General features: G+C 36.3%; 1 protein-coding gene across 8 annotated transcripts in view; it reads right to left on the bottom strand.

Moving 5' to 3' along the window:
• tead1b (TEA domain family member 1b) overlaps nucleotides 1–19,409 on the bottom strand; it is a 48,823-nt gene that overhangs the window by 12,643 nt on the left and 16,771 nt on the right. For 2 of the 8 annotated variants that reach the window (XM_044144733.1, XM_044144743.1), the window contains exons 4-6: nucleotides 4,609–4,673; nucleotides 1,855–1,917; nucleotides 1,702–1,764 (exon numbers count right to left, since the gene is read on the bottom strand). In XM_044144733.1, the coding sequence (XP_044000668.1) occupies nucleotides 1,702–1,764; nucleotides 1,855–1,917; nucleotides 4,609–4,673 (191 nt within the window). Of the gene's footprint in view, nucleotides 1–1,701; nucleotides 1,918–4,608; nucleotides 4,674–19,409 lie in introns of all 8 variants that reach the window. The other 6 variants (XM_044144725.1, XM_044144716.1, XM_044144750.1 and 3 more) reach the window with 4 other exon arrangements.

Raw genomic sequence — 19,409 nt, 5'->3', positions numbered from 1 at the left:
GAGAGGAAGGAAAGCGGCTGACAGCCATTGCATTGTGAGAACCTGGAGTTAACAGATTGGGGACAAAAAGGACAAGAACAAATAAAAAGGGCATTTCAGAAAGAGGCAGCTTCCCAGCCATTCTCCGTTCTAAACGTGAACCATTGAGACTCCCGGCAGCCAAGAAAAGTTGGGTTACTCTTTTAAAGGAAGTGGAGGAATAAGGTCTTCTTCATTTTATTACTTCTTCCCTTTTCTGTCCCCGAGCTTTTTTAATGAAGTCCGCTTGGGAAGAAATGTACACAAGCAGTTTTCCGCACAGAGTCAGCGCTCAGCCACTCACCAACAGCCAATGCCAGCATGCTTCACAACATGTTCACTAAACACAAACAGATTAAAAATTAGAGCCCTGGACTGTTCCACAATTACATTAAAACCCAAATCAATTAAGAAACTTGAACATACTCTTATCTTTTTTTTTAACAATTAGCAATTTCACTTAAGTGAAAAAACTGTCTCACTCCAAGAGACATTGGTAATCAGTAGGACGCGTTTCATTTTTTAATATGAAACTCAAATTTATTCAGGGATTTCTTTTTTCATAAAACACCAATAAAGTCAATATCATTCTGTGGTGCTTTGTGTCAGATTTTATAGTTTTAAACTGTGAAGTGGGAGTTTATATTTTTTCTAACTTCAGTTAGCTCGACGCCGATTCTTGGTTTGAATTAAATAAGTGTGAAGATTTAAAAGATGTCAATGTACCAAAATAAAATGACATTGTTAAATTTAACCCTACCACAATGTCCCTATATATATATATAAAAAAAAAAATCTATATTCTTGACTGTTTGTGTTGCATTAAATATTATAATATATTTGAAAATACTTGATTTTTAATGCTGCAGAAAATGTTTTAGGAGAAAATCAGTAAGAAACTACAACTAATCTGTTTTACTGCCAAAACAGTAAATGTAGACAGATGCGTTTTTATGTTGTTGAGATGGAAATAAATGTATTATTTTCCTCTCGCTAGATTGTTTATCGGGCTTCACTGTTAACAAGAACCCAGAGAAGAATGAAAGTAATACTGTTTATTCAAGAATTTGTTTACTTATCACAGGTCATATTGTTATCATAAAATTCACTTAGCACATATATCTTTTCCAACTAGAGTGAAGCCAAATCCAGTAATTAAATGGTAGTCAGTTGAAGTTGATTTAAACTTGTAAATTCTCAGTGTTATTTGCTTTGGTAGCTAACCTCCTCAAATTTAGCTTAAATGGAGTGATGGGTGGCACTCCTCTAAAAACAAATCTCGACTACCTGTTAAAGCAAAGTGACTTTTATAGCTGCCCTTTTTTAATGAAAAATAAATAAAATAACTTCTAAATATTCGTTTATGTGGATAATATATATACGAATGGTAATAATTTCATTATTGCTTGACAAATTTTAAACTGATGTGCAGCTGCTGTTGAAGCAATGGCCCATAAAGAGAAACTAACAGAAACACCTGACAGGGCGGACAGTGAAACCATGACCAGGTGAGAAGGTGAGCAAGAAATTGAAGGGACTTTAGAAAAGGCTGAACAGGTAACAGTCAGCAGAGGGTCAGGGATTACAGGGAACCAGAGGACCATGCATTCACTCCGTCACCACAGGAACAGGAAGTTTAAGATGCACAGCAACCAACAAGCCCAAAAGCAGAAAAGCGCATACCTTTAGCTTGGAATGAAACTCACGAGATTTTCTTCTGGCAAGAACCTGAATGTGACTAGACACCTGCGGGGTAGGGGAGGGGAGGAAAACAAAGGAAGAGCCTGTAACCATGGCAATGAAAAGCCCCCTGCAACTGGGCAAAGCCAGACGTACCTTAATGGCAGCTTGGATTTCTCGAACTTTCTTTCTTGCTAAGACCTGTATGTGACTAGACACCTCCATTGGAAAACAAGAGAAAAAGTACAATAAAAAAACAAGAAAAACCCCAAAAAAGGTTCAGAGTGGATCACAGATTCTTTCTTTGTTTAAAAACACTTGAAGGAGCATAAGTGAAGCCTTCTGAAACCACACACCAAGCTAACAACCAATAAAGGCGATGTACAGTGTGTTGTCGTGACTTAAGTGAGCTGATTAGGGAAGATGCAGGCTCCTTTTGCACACATTAAGACCTCGCAGATGTGATCCACTGTGTGCTGAATGAAAATCGGCTGGTCTAGTATCTTGCTGGTGCCGAGCAAGGCCTTTCTGCAGCCAAGTTTACCTTAGTCGCTCACACAATTCAAAATGATCCTGTACGTAGAAATGAGGCAGTGTAGAAGCACTTTAATTAAAAGTTATGTACATTAATAGGAGGTTTGAGTGGTGGGCTGCGTAGACTCCAATCACACAAATCACACTTAAGTTGAATAGTGTAACAGAAGTAAAGGGATTCAATGTGAATGCATCGGCAGGTGCTGGCAATTTTTCCACGTAGTAGTTGAAAAATATGCACGCAATTTACACAAATATCAAGACAGACCTACCTTAGTTTGACATCTGAACAATTATCTGATTATTAAGCATCAGAAATCATGCATGTTTTGGTTTTAGCTTCTTTACAGAACAAAATTAAATGAGGTTCAATAATGAGATAGTTGTTGCAGCTTCAGCTTGTTTTCCCACAAATATTCCCCTTAAAGTCATGGAACAAAAACGACATAAAATCTGCATGTGCAACTCATTTATTTATTGCACTGTGTTCTGAATTAGTAAATAAACCATTATGCATGTAACGGGACAGTTTACAATGTCAATTTGCACAAACAACAGGAAAAGAAGCGTCTCTTGTTGTAGCTGTGTGTAAACAACAACCCCAGAGCCTAATTCTGTGTCCCAGAGCAGCAAACCATGCAGCCTTTCCGGTCCAGACTGATCAATACACACTCAGGGATTGAGTGTCACTGCAGACACCACCTTGTTTATCATAGTCATTCACTACGGTGGTCCTGGAGGGATTTCTATTTTTAAAAGGAAATATCATTGAGATTTGATATTTTTCTGAAATATCATTAAGGAAGTCCCTTGATGTCTCACTTTGATCCAAAAATCATACCCGTCTTATGGATTTCTTAAGCAATATCCTTAAAGGACCAGAAAACAAGACAATTAACTGATGTGAAATATTATGCATAATCACCTGCTAATTATGTTAATTACTCACAATAGTTACCCGGATTATATTGATCAAAAGTTAGCAAAAAGATCAAAAGTGTCTCTAAGATAAGAAAGACTGCATGGGTCTCCTTATTTAGAAAGTTCTCTAGGGAGTGTAGAACACTGACAAAACTATTTACACTGCACTTTACACAAAACACAACTCAAAGACTAAGGACTTTTGTTTTTTCATGAATAACCTTTCAAACACTACTAGCGAATACAATTTTTATCATTTTTAATCATCTACATAATTTTTTTTCTAAGACAAACCATCTTTTCAAATAATTCTTTACGATCGGTACTTCTCTGTTTGTCAAACAATAAGACACGTTGTCAGCTGAGTATCTAGTGCTGTTTCATGTGATAAAATGCATCCCACTTGAAAATAATAGAGAGAGAGAAGTGTTAGTAATTTGCTTGTATGAGTGCAAATGTATGTGACTGTTTTTAAGGATATATGGATCCAGTAAATAAAACTAGATGCTTCAATAGTTGTGGGAACAGAATGTATCATGTACAGATAAAAAAATAAGCACAAATAATTCAGTTAAACTGTTTTCCTCTGTAGAAGAAAAATATTTTGTAATATCTATGACAGTTGTTATGAATGTTGTGTTTCACTAAGAAGATCTGAATCCTGACCTGAAGTCATTTTGGAGGTTCCTTCTGGGTACTAGGAGTATCCAGCCCAAAATTCTTCTACACCTTGGCAAATTTAGGCTTAAGGTAGTCTTTAAATTTTACCAACAGGTTTTCTAACTGAATATTAATATTAATGTTTTGCCCTCTCGAGGTCCCTACTTAAGATAGATACATACCATCCATGAAAAAGGGAGGTTTAAAAAATGGAGAAATCAGAATAGAAGAAGAATTTTATGTTATTACGTAAATGTTGCCTCTTTGGTCGAGGTAAACAAAATTACTAAAAGAATAAAAATAGCAGAGCAGAGGGAAATCCCTTCATTTTGACTGTAATTTACTGCAATTAGCTTTTATTTACAGTTGGTGTATTTTCTAATGACCTTTTAAAAGCTACTTTAAAGCTCTAAGCTATTCCCAGTAAGTAATCACAAAAATGATTACTTACTGGGAATAGCTTAAAGACTTAAAGACTTAGGATGTGTATGTTATGTCACATTAAATTAATTGGGGTAGAATGAAACTTTCTCATTTAAACTTTTTCACTATAGCAGCCCTGTTAAGAGTAAAAAAAGAAAAAAATCTTCTGATATGTAATTGTTATCAGCAAGTTCTGTTAATAGGTTCTAAAAATTGTACTAGGAAATTGTAATAGGTTCTAAAAATCCTGATCAATGCACTCCAATGAAGCCCGTAAATTGGCTAACTAAACTTTATTGCTTAGGTTTCTTGTCTGCTTCAAGAAAAACAAACAACACCTTTTAGAGAGGAGCATCTTGTCACTTGTCTTACCTGCTTACGAGTTCTTGTCTTTCCAGTCCGAAGCTTGATGTATCTGGCTATCAGCTCGTTTCGACCTGAAATAACAGGAGTGTGATAAACAGATTCGAATAATTAAGAGAAAAAAGGTATATAGAAATGCAAAGTTTGGAATGGGCAAATTTTCCTATCACACTGATCAGAGATTGGTAAATCAGGTGACTGGTCCTATCACTTTCATTCTATAAATGCATCAAGAGTCTTTACTGTGATGCATTTTTGTTCAATCTATTAAAACTCAAATAAAAATATTGAAATATATGCTTTTTATGCATAGATGGGCATAATCAATGAATTCTTTATTTTTTGTCGGATTTATGATACCTCTATCAAGAACTCCAAGGCACATGTTTCTCCTCCTATGTTTTACAACCGTTGAAAAAAAGGCAACCAACAATTTTACATCTGTCAGCTCAAAAATGATTCAATCGTGAAAGAAAATTAATATTGAACAGAAGATACTTCTGTATCTGTATAAAATATACCCCTGCCCAAAAGAAGCTAGATTGGAATAGGTTTTAATATGGGGCAAAAAAAAAGTCCAAATTAGATATTATAAAAACATAAATTTAAGAGAATTAAATTGTGTTACTCCAAATGGAGCTAAACTTCAGAATAAGACATGACCGTGTTTTCTGCAGTGTTTAATACCGTTTATGTTGTTTGTGTTTAAATTTTGGTTTCTCAGCAATGGCAGAAATAATATATATTTTAGAGGACTATACATTCTGCATTTTTCTTGCTTGGATAAAAAGTCTGGAAAAAGTAAGGCCCCAAAAAATTATAATAGCTACATCCATCCATCCATCCATTTTCTGTTCACCCTTGTCCCTAATGGGGTCTGGAGGGTTGCTGGTGCCTCTCCAGCTACGTTCCGGGCAAGAGGTGGGGTTAACCCTGGACAGGTCGCCAGTCCGTCGCAGTATAATAGCTATACTATATCCAAATCTTTGTCTTGTACATTCCAGCTGACTTAATGTAGTTGTTGAAAATAAAAGTATTTCTTTTACCAAGGAAGGTGTACTAAAATAATTCACAAAGTTATATAATAATTTCATATACAGCAGATGATGCATATCTATATACTTCCAAAGCATAAGGTAGGCACATTTTAACAAATCAGATCCAGTTTTGCTGTGACAACACTGTGCTCCATTAGCATGGGAAAAAAAAAACTCAGTGGCAGCAGAGCCTTTAAAATTAATCTAATTCCCCCTCAGGCTCTTCAAAGCCCAACGTTTTGAAAGGAAACAGACCTAGCTTTTCATGCTATTACAGAAAATAATGGCAACTGAATATATTGGGTTTAAAACAGTGCAGCCCTGACTCAATTATAATTAAAGCATAGCTTTGTAGAAATTTCCAATTAACAACCACCCAAAACATTCTTCTGCCCTCAGCTCCGCTCTAATTGCTGTAGCAATGCACTGACCCTGCTTAGCCCTTTCATATGGTAATAACACACTGCCAACCAAAACTATTACACAAATTATCGATAGGGAGGCACTCTAATTATGTGTCCAGCTGTAGCCAGCCAGTGCCATGGCACTGCAGTACTCCTCCATTAAATTTGCCAAACCCAGTCAGGATGAAGCTGTTTTTTCCTCCAGCTTTACTTCATTATCAATTAAAAGGTCTTGCTGTACTCTGACAAGTGAATCACAAAGTACCACGTGTATTAATAAAGCATATCTCAGGGAATCAGAGGGAAAAGATTTTTTCATCAAAGGTAACACATCACAAAAGAAAGGAGAACACGAGAGGAAATCTCACAATTTCATGTAGGTGGGATCAAGACATCTGATATTCTCTGGAGGACATCTTTGTTCACATCATGAAAACGCACAATGAGGTTGAGACCTTATCTGGAGAGGAAGTCACTTAAGAGCTCTGAATTGAAAGAGTTATTTGTTCCATATATTCTGTGACATACAGTCTTACGACTCCAGAGGCATCTTTAGATGTCATCTAAGCTAATCATTTGATTACCTGAAAAATAAAGTGTCAGAAGACCTAAACACAAAATTTTTTAGGGCCACAGCATTATTTAAAGTCTAAAGGTGCAGTTCTCGCTTTGGGTGTGAGAGGTCCTGATTTCAAATACTAGACCAATCTTTAATTTGTCCCCACCTGGTATAGAAGTAATAAAAAAATTAAACACACACAAAAAACAGAAAGACATTTTAAAAGTAATGCAAACCTATTTTATTTACAAACCTAAAGATAACAAATAAATAGAATTTTTTTTTTGTCTCATGGTTGTCACTTCTGGTATGAGTTTATGATATGGCTAAGTCAATAAAATAGGCTTGTGGATTAATGAACTATCAGTGAAGTTTTGCTTTGTGTGGAGCTAAAACCCTAAAACGAAAAAAGCATGCCAACAGGAACCAGGTTCATGGACGCGCTTATCTTTTCAAGATCTTAGGACAGGCAGCCTGAATCAGAACGACTATCAGCATCTGCAATGCAGTAGAAACTGCAGCAAACAAACTAAAAAGGTCCATCACAACGTCTATTGAGTTTTAAGACCCAAAAATTAATAAAACTAACTTCATTAGAGCTGTCATGTGGACATTTGTTAAGGTTTTGCATTAAAAATATCAACATGTGTGTATGGGTGACACCTAAGGCACGTGTATAGAAGAGTAAGGTCAAAAGTCACGAGTCAGAAGTTGAAACTTTAACTTTATTTCTCATTATCTTGGTCAGTTTTGGTTAACTTTCTGATGATTAGTGAATTTTTATATCAAGTATATAAATAAAAAAAACAGTCAAACTCTCAAAAATGTATTTTCTAAAGTCAGTGTAGACCTTCAGAGTATTACATTAAAAAGGTCCAGGCAGTTTCCATATTCTCTCCAATTTAAATAGTAGAAGGCTGGGATTCAACTTCTAGCTGTAGTTGGTTGGTCAACCCTGACATTCTTTTCAGGCTGCATTTACCCAAGGCCAGTCTGAACCTCATCACATGTCCTTACACATTATAAACACAACATCTGGGGACTTGCACTTTCTGCAAAGTTTACTTGATGAAGCAGACATCAGCATCATTTTCAGTAATTCATACACAGAAGACACGCAACATGACAATACAGGCATTCATGCAAAGTCCTGATTCCAACATCAAAGCGCACAAATGGGCAGCTGAAAGCTTGCCTACTGCTGAATAATTCATTCTTTTCACCAAGCTGGAGAAAAAAGCCGAGTGGGTCCTAGCAAGCCTGAATGTTTTCCCCTCTTCAGTACAAAACAATAGTAGTTGGGGGGGAGAATGGAAGTATACACATTAAACATACAAAAAATAAATTTTCCCCCCATCTAATAGTCACAAAATATACACCTACCAAGAGATGACAACTGAAAACCTGTTAAATATATATCCAAATATTGTATATGGGTATACAATATTATTTTAAATAAATCAGTGGAACAAACTTAAAAATAAAAATAAGCTATAAACTCAAGTCTTCTGCTGTTAACATAAAATATATTGACTCAAAAGCCACTGAAAGTAACAAACAATAGTCTGCAAGAATCTATTTATTAAGTTATGGAAAGTTATTCAGAATTTCTGTTTCAATAATCAAAGGCAGTAAGGTTATTGAATGATAAATGCAATACTGCTGAATGTGGGACAAAATACATTGTGACAGATGTATAGATGTTTTCCAGCTCACCGTGATCAAAAGTGTAGCTGTACCATACAAATATTCATAAATTAGAAAAAAGTGTAAAAAAAAAAAAAAGTCAGGAATATAATCTTCATTGAGTGTTTTCTGGTTTTGCATCTAAGTTGTGTAAAAAAAAAATGGATAGCATCCTATGACCCCATGTGGACCTTTAGAAATTTTATATATTGTACCAATGAAAACTGAAAGGAAACAGAAAACACACCTTTAAAAATGTGTATTAAAAATGCAAATTCTGGTAAGGAAGCTCACATGTACAGTACAGACCAAAAGTTTGGACGCACTTTCTAATTGACTTCAATGAGAAGCTGTGTCCAAACTTTTGATCTGTACTCTATGTCCACGTAACATAGTCAAAATTAAACATTGTTCACATCAGGTGGATTTGATCAGAACATCATTACTCAGCATTCTGAGTGACACTCAGATATTTCATCTGGTGTGCACCGACTGCTCGAGTGAGTAAACACCACGACAAGAATTGAGGCCTCAGAAGGAAGATTGTGGCATCTTATGAGTGTGCTGAGGGATTCTCAACCCCAAAGAATTTTAAATCAGCCTTTCCATGGTCTACTAAAAATAGTCCACAAGTGGAGGACACATCGCAGAATCCATCATTACTTCTATCATGTTTCAGATGATGTTTGAGAAAAATACAGGACTGTGTAAAAAAAAATAAATAAATAAAAATAACTGAAGCACAACTGAACACTGCAACAAAACAATTACACTAAACATAGCAGTTAGTCCACCAAAGAAGAAACAGAGTCCAGGGCAAATCCAAAACCCAGATCTCAATCTGGTTGAGATGTGATAAGGTGACTTGAAAATGGGTGGTACTTGAATGAAACATCTCCTCAAAGATCTCATGGCTGAAAGTGAGGGATGAGACAAGCTACCTCAGTCCAATACTCAGTATCTCACTGAAGCTATTTAAACAATAGGGGGTACACTGGCAATCACAGGATAGGGAATGAAGGCCCAAGTCGAGTTCTCCAGAGCTACAATACATCCTGCAACTTTTACATCCCTGCACCTACACACCTGGATCAAATGGCTGAATATCAGCATGCCAGAGTCCTGGTAACAAGCCACTCACTGGATTTGGGTGATTCATCTAAAAGTTGCAGGACAGTAGTTTTTGAAGAACACATGGGCAACCCTTTGTGTAGGATGTGCTGTTTTTCTTTTTTTTTTCAAAACATAATTTTGGTTGGTTAATCACTTATTTTCTAAAAGGTGAATTGTAATCACAAACATCTTTAAATCAAAAACTGATTTTTTTGTTTTTTACAACTCTGCATAATTGAAAATATATAAAAAAAATACTTAAATATAGAAACTATGTAAAAGTATGGTTATTCTTTTGTAGACCTTTAAACAAAGTCATCTCTTTGTTTAAAATGCTTTTAGTTGTAAGTCCACAGCAAAGTCCAGGAACCAAAAGTTGTTCTGAAAAGAGAACATTTACTGTTTATAGGATTTTCCTGTCAAAGCAGTGAAAAAAAGATTAAATATTTATTGTGGTTCTCCTGGAAAGATCTGTTCTGTGGAGCAGGAATTCTCCAACCTGGCCTGAGTGAGCTTCCTCCATGAATCTTAATTACTCTGGAGGATCCGTCACATATGAATGGCACTCCTGCAGTAGCTCCACAAAGGGATGGAAGCTCAACTTTCTCAAAAGAGTCCCATAGAAAATGATTTTTTATTTTTTCCTCACCCAGGAATTCAATCTATTCCTCAACATAAAAAAGGCTCCAACTCTAGAGAATACCAAACCAACCAAATACCTTACAATGGCTTTGTAAAAACAATATTTACTCATCAGGTATTTTCTCATAGCAATAATTACATGGCTAATAAAATAAGAAGACATCTCATGCTGTTTTTAGTGTCAATTCTGATACAAATCGTATGAAACAAACAACCAAACCAAAGATTCCCCACACAGAGACTCTGTCTCTTAGTCTGAACACACTTGAAGAAGTATTGTCTACATTGAACATACAATGGTAAGGTAAGAAACAAGACAAGAAATAATGCACCATGTTACAGCTAAGTAAAATAACACAGTTTTTCAGTGTATCTTTTAAATCTTTGTTGGGTTTATATCACATAAATCATAATTTTTCCGGTTCAAATAAATACAACTATAATGAAATCAAACACAGAAATCAAGCACTGCATTGGTAATCAAAGAAATGTAAAAATGGCAAAAACAGGCTCCAATTATTATAAAAAAAAAAGGGAAGATAACTAAGAAAAAAATCCTATTATCTTCTGTCTCTAAAGACGTGTTGTTGTGTGAAGGATACACAAAATGCATTTTGTAGCCATAGTGTGAGTGTTTTCTAGCACAAGTTCGTTCAGATGTTAAGAGCCACTACTGTCTCTACAGAACAATTTATTTTTTATGATTCTCTCCATGAGCTTACTGAGGTTCAGAGCTGCATGTACAGCAGAACCATTCAAGAAATTGTGATTTTTCTCTTAAAAAGTTACAATGTTTTAAAGTGAAAAAAATTCCGTGGCTTTCTGAGCTTCCCAGAGTTAAAGCTCTTAAAAACCTATAGTGCATTAGCCTTTTACTGCCATCACCTCTTCACATAATGCAACACCAGCAAATATTTTTCAGGTAAAGAGAACCTTTTTGTCTCATTCACATAAATTGAGGCCTTTTTTGTTGATTTAAGTGTGAGATGCTAAAAATACCAAATTCATTTAAATTTTTCTATGTTTCCACACATTTTGTGAAATTATTAAATTAAATAATTTTCTGTTATAGCACTTTTTTTTCATAACAAAAAAGTATAATTTTTAATTATTATGTTTAAATACTTTTTAAATAATTAGTCTGGATTATTTAAAAATTCAGACTAAATTACAATTACAATTTATGAAATTTCATCAAACAACATTGTAAGCATCTTGTTGCTTTTAGAAATTAGTGTGAATCAGTTGCAAAACTTAGTAGTTCATTCTTATTTCTAAAAAAATACTCTGTATATTTATCAAAAGAAGATTAAAATTCATTATTAATATCAATTATTTGAACAAACCTCAAATAATGTCCCTGCATTAATACTTTGTATTTTTTTTAACTTAAATTTAATTTTCTATTTGAATTTTTATTGAAGCTTACTACACTAGGTTAGCTTTGCTAAATCTCTTTTTTTATTTTTTACCATAATGGCCTGCATATTAATTCAGTCTAAAAGCCGTTAAAAATCCTGCATGGCCTAAATACCCGATCGATTTTAAATAAAATGTATTGAGTCAAAAAATGACTTAGTTTAGTCTTTTGAACAGGTTAATGCTCTGGTTCCTTTTTCCCCCTTTTAAAAGCATCCATTTCCTGTAACAGCCTTTTATTTCCCTCTAATGCAGGCACAACCACAGTCACATCTGGCCCAGCTCTCTGCCATGAGACAGAACCGGGCCTGGCCCAGAATCAGCCGGCAGATCGCCTGCATACATGTGGCTTCAAATTGACTCTCTGTATTTGGAGTCTGATCGAAAAGAGCAGAGAGGGACAGTGCAAGCACATATAAAGATTTTATTAAGCTGTAATTAATTTAGAAAGGCATTCCAAAACCATCTTTGTTTCTCATGTTTATTAGAGGTTTTAATAGTTCTAAGTTTTAAAGTAAAATAAAAGTAACAAAATTATCAACTCCTGGATGAAGCCATTTTTTCCCCCTAATCAATTGCCTGAAAAATGTTTTTCTTTGTCTGAAACAATCAGCAACATAAAAGTGGTAGTTCAGCTGATGAATGATTTGCAACTGACTATTTCTCTTAAACCTAAACACTGAAAAATTAATGAACAAACATTAAAAGGTTCACAAGAAAACTACAAACAATTAATAGCTCTCCCACAGCTGCAAAACCTACGTATGTTAATGTGTTCTGTACATAAAGGAAAACAGCTCCATCTGCATTTAGAAAGCAATCTAGTGGATCAATAAAGGCTTCTTTTTGAAATAATTTTTTTTTGCCAGAGTTCAAAAGACATTGTGTTCTGAGTGTTGGTGAGTGGTCCAAGTTTGGAAGTCAGACACCGCAAACAGACTTTCTCCAAACCCCTCAAATAAAGACAAGTAATTTTAAGAACGAGAAGGAGGACATAAATAATCTATTTTCCCGACAAACAAAAACTGTGAGTGGGTAGAGTGGATAATGAACTTTTTTTTTTGAAAACTGAGAAACCAATGACGTCTTGTAAATCCTTTTAATTACCAAGTATAGACTAGTTTTCACAATGAAAGTATACTGAAGCCTTAAAAAGTTGCAGATTTTAATCAGGTTAAATTTTCACAATACACTATTCCGCCAGGTTGAAATAGTTTTAATTAAAAAGTATTTCAGTGACCAAAACATCACCTGGCTGCATGGTGCACACACCGCTCCACTCCTGCCTCTGATGCTGTGCACTACCAGTCAGCCCCCTGAGAGGAGACTGCTACTTTTCCACGTCCATAAAAAAGACAAATCCAGCTACTTGGAAAAAAATGTTTGGCTGTACAAAACACAGAAGGTAATGTTGTGTAAACACAAGAATTTGACTTGTTCCAAACTGACCACACAGAGAAGCAGATCAGAGTGATTTTTCTTACCGATTGAAGTTCAGCAAAGCAAATATCAATGGCTCACTGACAGCTGACTGTTACCTTAGTGAATAAGAACGTCAACATCTGGCTCTGGTCTTTAGTGAGAAACAATACCACTGACATTTACCTTACTTTCAAATTAATCAACCATAGCTATACTGTTAAACAGCTGTTTTTTGGTGGTAAAGATGAGAATATTACAACTGAGTGGACATGTACATTTTGAGATCAGAGCTTTCAGAGTCAATACAGCTGCCTTTTTCCATTCAGAGGAGTCCTGAATAAAGTTGAAACCCAGCCTTTTCTGTCCCTGAAGTATGCTGTGCAGTGTCAGAGATCAATAATTAGACTCTAGGTGACAACACACTAGGAAAACTACAATGTGCCTTTCAAAAGACAGGGTTTATCTGATTTGCAAAAACAAACATGGATGATTTTGATGCAAAATGTGTATCCAATTGAGGGTTTATTTTTATGTCTTTGTCTATATGTGTGTGTGTAGGTGTGAAAGCAGTTGACTGTCTCAGTGCCCCAGCTCTCTTGTCATCCATGATAGATGACTCGGTGGTCTCAGACAAACATTAGCATCATAAAAGACCAAGCCAACAATACAAAGGCATTCGCTCCAGGTTTTGGGAATAGGAAAAGGGGGAACCAAGCCATTTACTTGAAATATCACTAGGAAGCCAAAGCTGGCCAGGCACAGAAGAACCACTCACTTCAGGCTTCAAAAGAAAACCTGACAGTCCCCTTTATAAGGGAAAATCCACATGCTATCCATTCACAGCATTATGTTAGACATGTCTTGAAGGTCAAAGGCAAAATTGTTAGCTTACTGATGATTATTCACACCAAAACAAATCAGATGCATCTCTTTTTTCACTCTAAAGTCAAATATTTTAGATCTCTGCTCATCATAAGATCCACCAGTGACCTCAAATGAGTGCTTTAACATCCTGCATTGTTGAGCTCTCATGCTCACAAGTGTTAGCACATGAGAAAGACTTCAAGGATGATTGGTGCATGTGTGACGCCACGATGACAACAAAGGCCGGCATTATTCTCTGCCACACAACATAAATCCCTTCTCTGTACAACAGTCTCAAACTAGTGAAAACCATCTCAATAAAGCACAAAGCTTTAAGCTTCATCCTCTCCTAATGTGGCGAGTGTGTTTTTGATTCAGTCTTTACTTATACACACATAATAACTGGGAAGGAGACAAAACACAACAGTGTTTGTATAGTACATTGGCTTTAGATTGTAACAACTTTACACTGGGAGGTGATTATTATAGCGGTCCTATGGCATCCTGTAATTTGTAAGTAGCAGTTTTCAAACTCTCAGGGACTCTTGCTTTCTGGTTTCGCACACATGTGGTAGCTCTTGGTCTTTTGTTGAAAATTGATCCATACAGGCCAGAAAGCAGAAACAAGAAGCCACAGACTTAAGACTGTTTCATTTACTTCAAAGAAATAATTTCTGAACTGAAAACAGACTGAGGCAAAACTGTTTTCTCCTTTAGTGCAAATGTATTCTGTATTCTTCTCAATATTTCTCATTCTCCAAAACAATCCTGGGAATCCCTGTCGTTTAAGTTAATGGTTTCATTTACGCAATCAGATAATGCCTTTTGGTTCAATGAATAAAAAATGGATAAAGTACAGCATATTTTCCAGTAATATTTTGAGTGTAGCCATCTATATTGGTTTCTAATTTTTTTATTCCCATAAAGTTGTCAAAGTTTAAGGATTGTGGCTTTCTGATTGGATGGCTGGATTATAGTCAACCATAGAAGAGGATCAATTTAATTTGGATGGTTTTAAGTGATCCCAGAGGTGTGCAGAACTAATGTAGATCATGAGATGAAAGTATGATCTAAATGTGGCAAGAGTAGTTACAGAGAAAAGGGTAAAAACTGGCTAATATAAAATCTGAAGTGAAGTCAGACTGATTGTTTTCACAAAGAAAATGATCTCGCCAGTTTTAGGAAACTTTTCCTTCAAGTAATTAAATTATAAGTGTCAACATCAAGGATAGTGAAATTTCATCTACACATTACTGGCATTGAGAACTTAAATGCATGACCTTTAATAATGATCCATTACCAAATAATGCATAACAGGAACCTTCTGTCATTGCGATTTTGCATCGACAGTGTTGACCTATTGTTCACTTGTAAGTAAAATCAGAATTTAAAGGCATTGTTTTGTTGAATTGTTCTTTATAAGGTTAAATTTTCCTCATTCTGACCCACAACCAGCTTCTGCACACAAATGTTTCATTTGACATACGTCTGAGTTTCAGCCAGGATTACAAAATACAGTCAGAGAAATTAAGTTCTCCATATAACGCAGTGAGCAAGTGTAATTAACAGCTCTTTAAAAATCCATTTTTCTCTGAAGAGCAAAAGAAATCAATACTTAACTTCAAATGACCTTATTGAGCTAGATAAAAGGCTTTATTGCAGAGGCTGGGTCAGGAGCGGTTGAGCTAATGTGTTAGCTGAGCAGTGGGTGATTAAAGGTGAGGCGTTCTCTGGAAATCTTACAAGACATCACAAAGCAGCAGGTCACTAACCTGAGCCTTCCTGGAGACACTGAGGGGATTACAGCAGCCAACCTCTGCTGAACTGTGCCTGTACACAGACGTAAAGACAGCCTCTTTATCACTCAGCGGGTCCAAGCCCATTCTATTTCCGCTCTCCTGGCTCTGTGCCTCTCAAACAAGGCTGGAGCTGAAACCTGCTACGGTCCCAACTCTATGCAATATACTCACAGGGGACCAATTTGCACAGCAAGGCCTTGTCTGAATCACTCTATCAATTAGGAGCCGCTGCGTTTATCATCACATACATTACTGTAGAGGCTGCCATGGTCACTGTGTTGAGGTCTGCCTCTTAGGAGAGGCAAAGAGGATGAAATATATGGCCACAGTTGGGCTGGCCATGGGACTAATCTGAAAGGACTGCTGTAATTATGAGTCTCCTGAGGAACTGGCACTGTGGCAGGTCCAACGTGTGAACACGGTGCTAACAGTCAGGAAGGTGCCCTGGCCTTCTTCTCCACAACAAAGTAAGACACTGAGCCGAATCAATATTTTCAATCTCTCAGGATCAATTCAGCATCTGAGCACAAAGAAAGACATGCTGGCTGCGACCAATATGTATAAATGAAAAGTCAAACTTTAGTGGTCATGACGGGTTTTCATGTCCTACACGTTGTTTTGTAATTATGAACATAAATGGGGGCTTGCTTTTAAGGTCTAATTCAGTTAAAGTCTATTTACAAATTGGCCTCTTCATAGATACAGAAGCAAATTAGAGGGCCGAAATAAAATGAAAAATACATTACATTTTTATCCTTTTAATTCTTCTGGTCGAATTTACAGCAGGATGAAATGTAAAATACATACCCCCCTAAAATTAGAATTCCAATTTTCTGTGTGAAATAATAATTTTCCTTTCTATTGCTTTTTTCTCTTTCAGAATGATTCTGATTTTGTTATCTATAGCAAAAGCTTTAGTCTATATTCAGTAGGTTTAATCTGGATGTGTTTTTTAAAGTCATTTTGTTTAGTTTTTTTTTTTTTGTGGTGCGCTCTTTGCTGTATGAGCTGAAAGATAATAAGTCTCATTTTGACTTTGACTTGATTTAGAAAAGGATACGGTTTCAGCATTAGATCATAAAACAGCACTGCCATGATCATCTTACAGTGACTGCTACAGACCTTCTTTGTTTCCAGGGTGCAGTTTGGTGTTTAAAGACCTTTCTCCACACCAGCACAGAAAGAGATGACAGCCTGTGTCAGCGCTTGAGTGTTGTCCCCATGTTCTTGTGAGAGCAAAGCAGTAACATTAAAATTCCATTCATATTTTGATTGCACAAAATTGTACCATCAATTTTACACTGTCTCATCAGAATATAAGTATTTTATTTGGGGGATATTGTGCAATCAGTAAAAAAAAAAAAAAAAAAAAAGAAAAGTTTTTGTAAATAGAGCATCAAAAGTGACACTGCGTCTTTAAGAAACTGGAGTCTGACTGTGTTTTTGTCAAACAAAAGCAGCCAATTGGGAACATGCAATCTGAAACCAGAAGCCTGGCTCAGAGGGCCTCACACAGACCTCAGAGAGCAGGGACACACCCCGAGTACTCCTGATTCATACAGGCATGGAGCCACAGCCTGCTAACTAACCATTCACTACAGACACATCTACAAAGGGAGGAAGCCAGTCATCAATGAACCCAAAAGGATCTGTTTGTTGAGACTTTTAAATGCATACTTTGAAAATACAGTAAAACCAGAAACCTGCAGGGAGACAAAATTATAAGTTAAAATAGAAATTGCATCCATAAAGATTTGTGTGGAGACAAAGCCATGTAGATGGGAGGTACTGTGCCATTTCTTTGTATAAACATCTAGAAGGGATAAATCAAGATCATGTGCTATTGTTCTGTTTTAACTACCCTAAAACCAGTTGCATATCAAGAATATAAATGCAGTGATGTAAACTGGTGAGGAACAGCGAACAACATATTCTACATTTGACTGCATGCACCATGTTCTGACACCTATGCCAAGATGTTACACTGTTACTTTTAAATGACGGAGGGATAAATGTGGACTTATTTTTTAAAACATCAATTTCAAATTATTCCAAGTACATTGCTCGTATTACATTTTCTAGCAAGATTGGGTCGAAAAAGGACAAAACCAGACTTCTGGAATCATTTATGTTAAATTTGTTAAATTGTAGTTCGTCCATTTTCCCTCTTGTTACTTCATAAAACTTTACTTGTAGAGAATTAGTTTTGATGTTTAGAGAGACTACTAGGACATTTATGGTTATGTTGTTTTACTACAACATTAAAACAATGGTGATTATTATAAAATTAAAAAAAATTTATAACATTTTTATAAAGTTATTCAAATTTACATTTCTGTTATCACATGACTATTCATTACCAAGAAGTGAGAGCCGAGTTTGAGGTGACATAAAATTATTCGTTCATGACTCCATACTGACCGAATAAATAACTTCCCATAGTTTTATTAATTCCATTTACACTTTCAAAAGTTACTTCTTTTAAGAAACAACCCATAAAATAATTGGTGCTTTTTCACCATCATGGTGTGTGAAAACACGGTAGTTCCTTACTGACAATAGCAGGCGAGCAAACGAGGGATTATTCTAGAGGTGTGTGATGCCTTTCCTGCAATGAAGTTCCTCACACTCTATTCTGAGTGAATGCAGGTGACTCGGGGAGCCTGAGCTGATCCCAGAATTCCTCATTATCTGCCCAGCAGGGGGGATCAGGTCCGCTCGCTCCGTCTCGGAGCATGCTTGGCCCGATGAGACGAGCCCCAGAGGAGCACAGCACTGGGCCATCAGGGGCAAGCCAGGTCTGCTCATTATATCTAACTCATCCTTGGCATCTCTGCAAACCAAGTGCCACTTAGTTCCCACAGGAGGGGTCTGAGCTGGACCTCTGATGAGATGGCAGAGCAAACAGCAGAATGATGATAGGAAAAGCTTTACATCAAAAGACATCTGGATGGAGGCATAAGATCAGATCGTCAAACTGCATAACATTTTGATTTGGGTCCTTAACATATTGAGTCAATTTTAAAGGAAGACTTGAAACGAATGGTTTGATTACTGTCCTGTAACTTTTTATTAGAAAACATTAGATGTAATATCATGACTATTATAAACTGTTGATCTCTCCTAAATGTCCATACCAGAAATGCACTAACAAATGGGACTAATGTTAATAAATATGTTGAAGTATTAGCATATTTGTCTACAGATGGCAGAAAATCTGGTTTACTTCTGCTCGACAGTAACTGGTAGATATTTGACAATGATATTTAGCTTGCTGGGTAGAGCAAATACATAGCCCAATGAATAAACATACAATTTGAGTGAAGCGTGTTGTGTCACTTATCAACTCTATTTCTAGGATAAATGAATGCAGCCGCGCACAGCAGGTAAATTATGCAAGTGTCGCATCTTGGGCCTTCGGCTAGGCGGTGGTATCGTCCATTTTGAATTACTTTTTTTTTTTTTTAAAAGCATATTCTCCTAAGTAAACTGCGGCACTAGTGAAGCAGTAAATGCAGATGTAGTGTCTTCCAGCACAATTAGCCCCAGACAAAAGGCGCAGTGCCAGCCAACACTGGTCTCGGCACATTCAAAGCCCTTCAGGTAAACACCACAATAGGCTAAGAAGCAGAAATTAGAAATTGTTTTGTACTGCAACACGGTTGCTATAGTGACTGTTGCTAATTAACTGCACTCTACCCCAGGATAACAAAGGGCTTAAGGGCACTCAGGGCAGCTCTTGTGATGAGCTCTGTGTATGGAACACTATGCCATCCCCAGAGTCTCTAAACTACAAAATACCTGTCTTCTTTTTGCCACCATTTACTTCAGATGCCATGAGAGGTTTTCTTTGGCACTGGGTGTG

This window comes from Gambusia affinis, linkage group LG02 (assembly GCF_019740435.1).
Source record: "Gambusia affinis linkage group LG02, SWU_Gaff_1.0, whole genome shotgun sequence".
NCBI lineage: Eukaryota > Metazoa > Chordata > Actinopteri > Cyprinodontiformes > Poeciliidae > Gambusia > Gambusia affinis.
The sequence above is the reverse complement of the archived record's forward strand: the minus strand, read 5'-3'. Positions and strand labels throughout refer to the sequence as shown.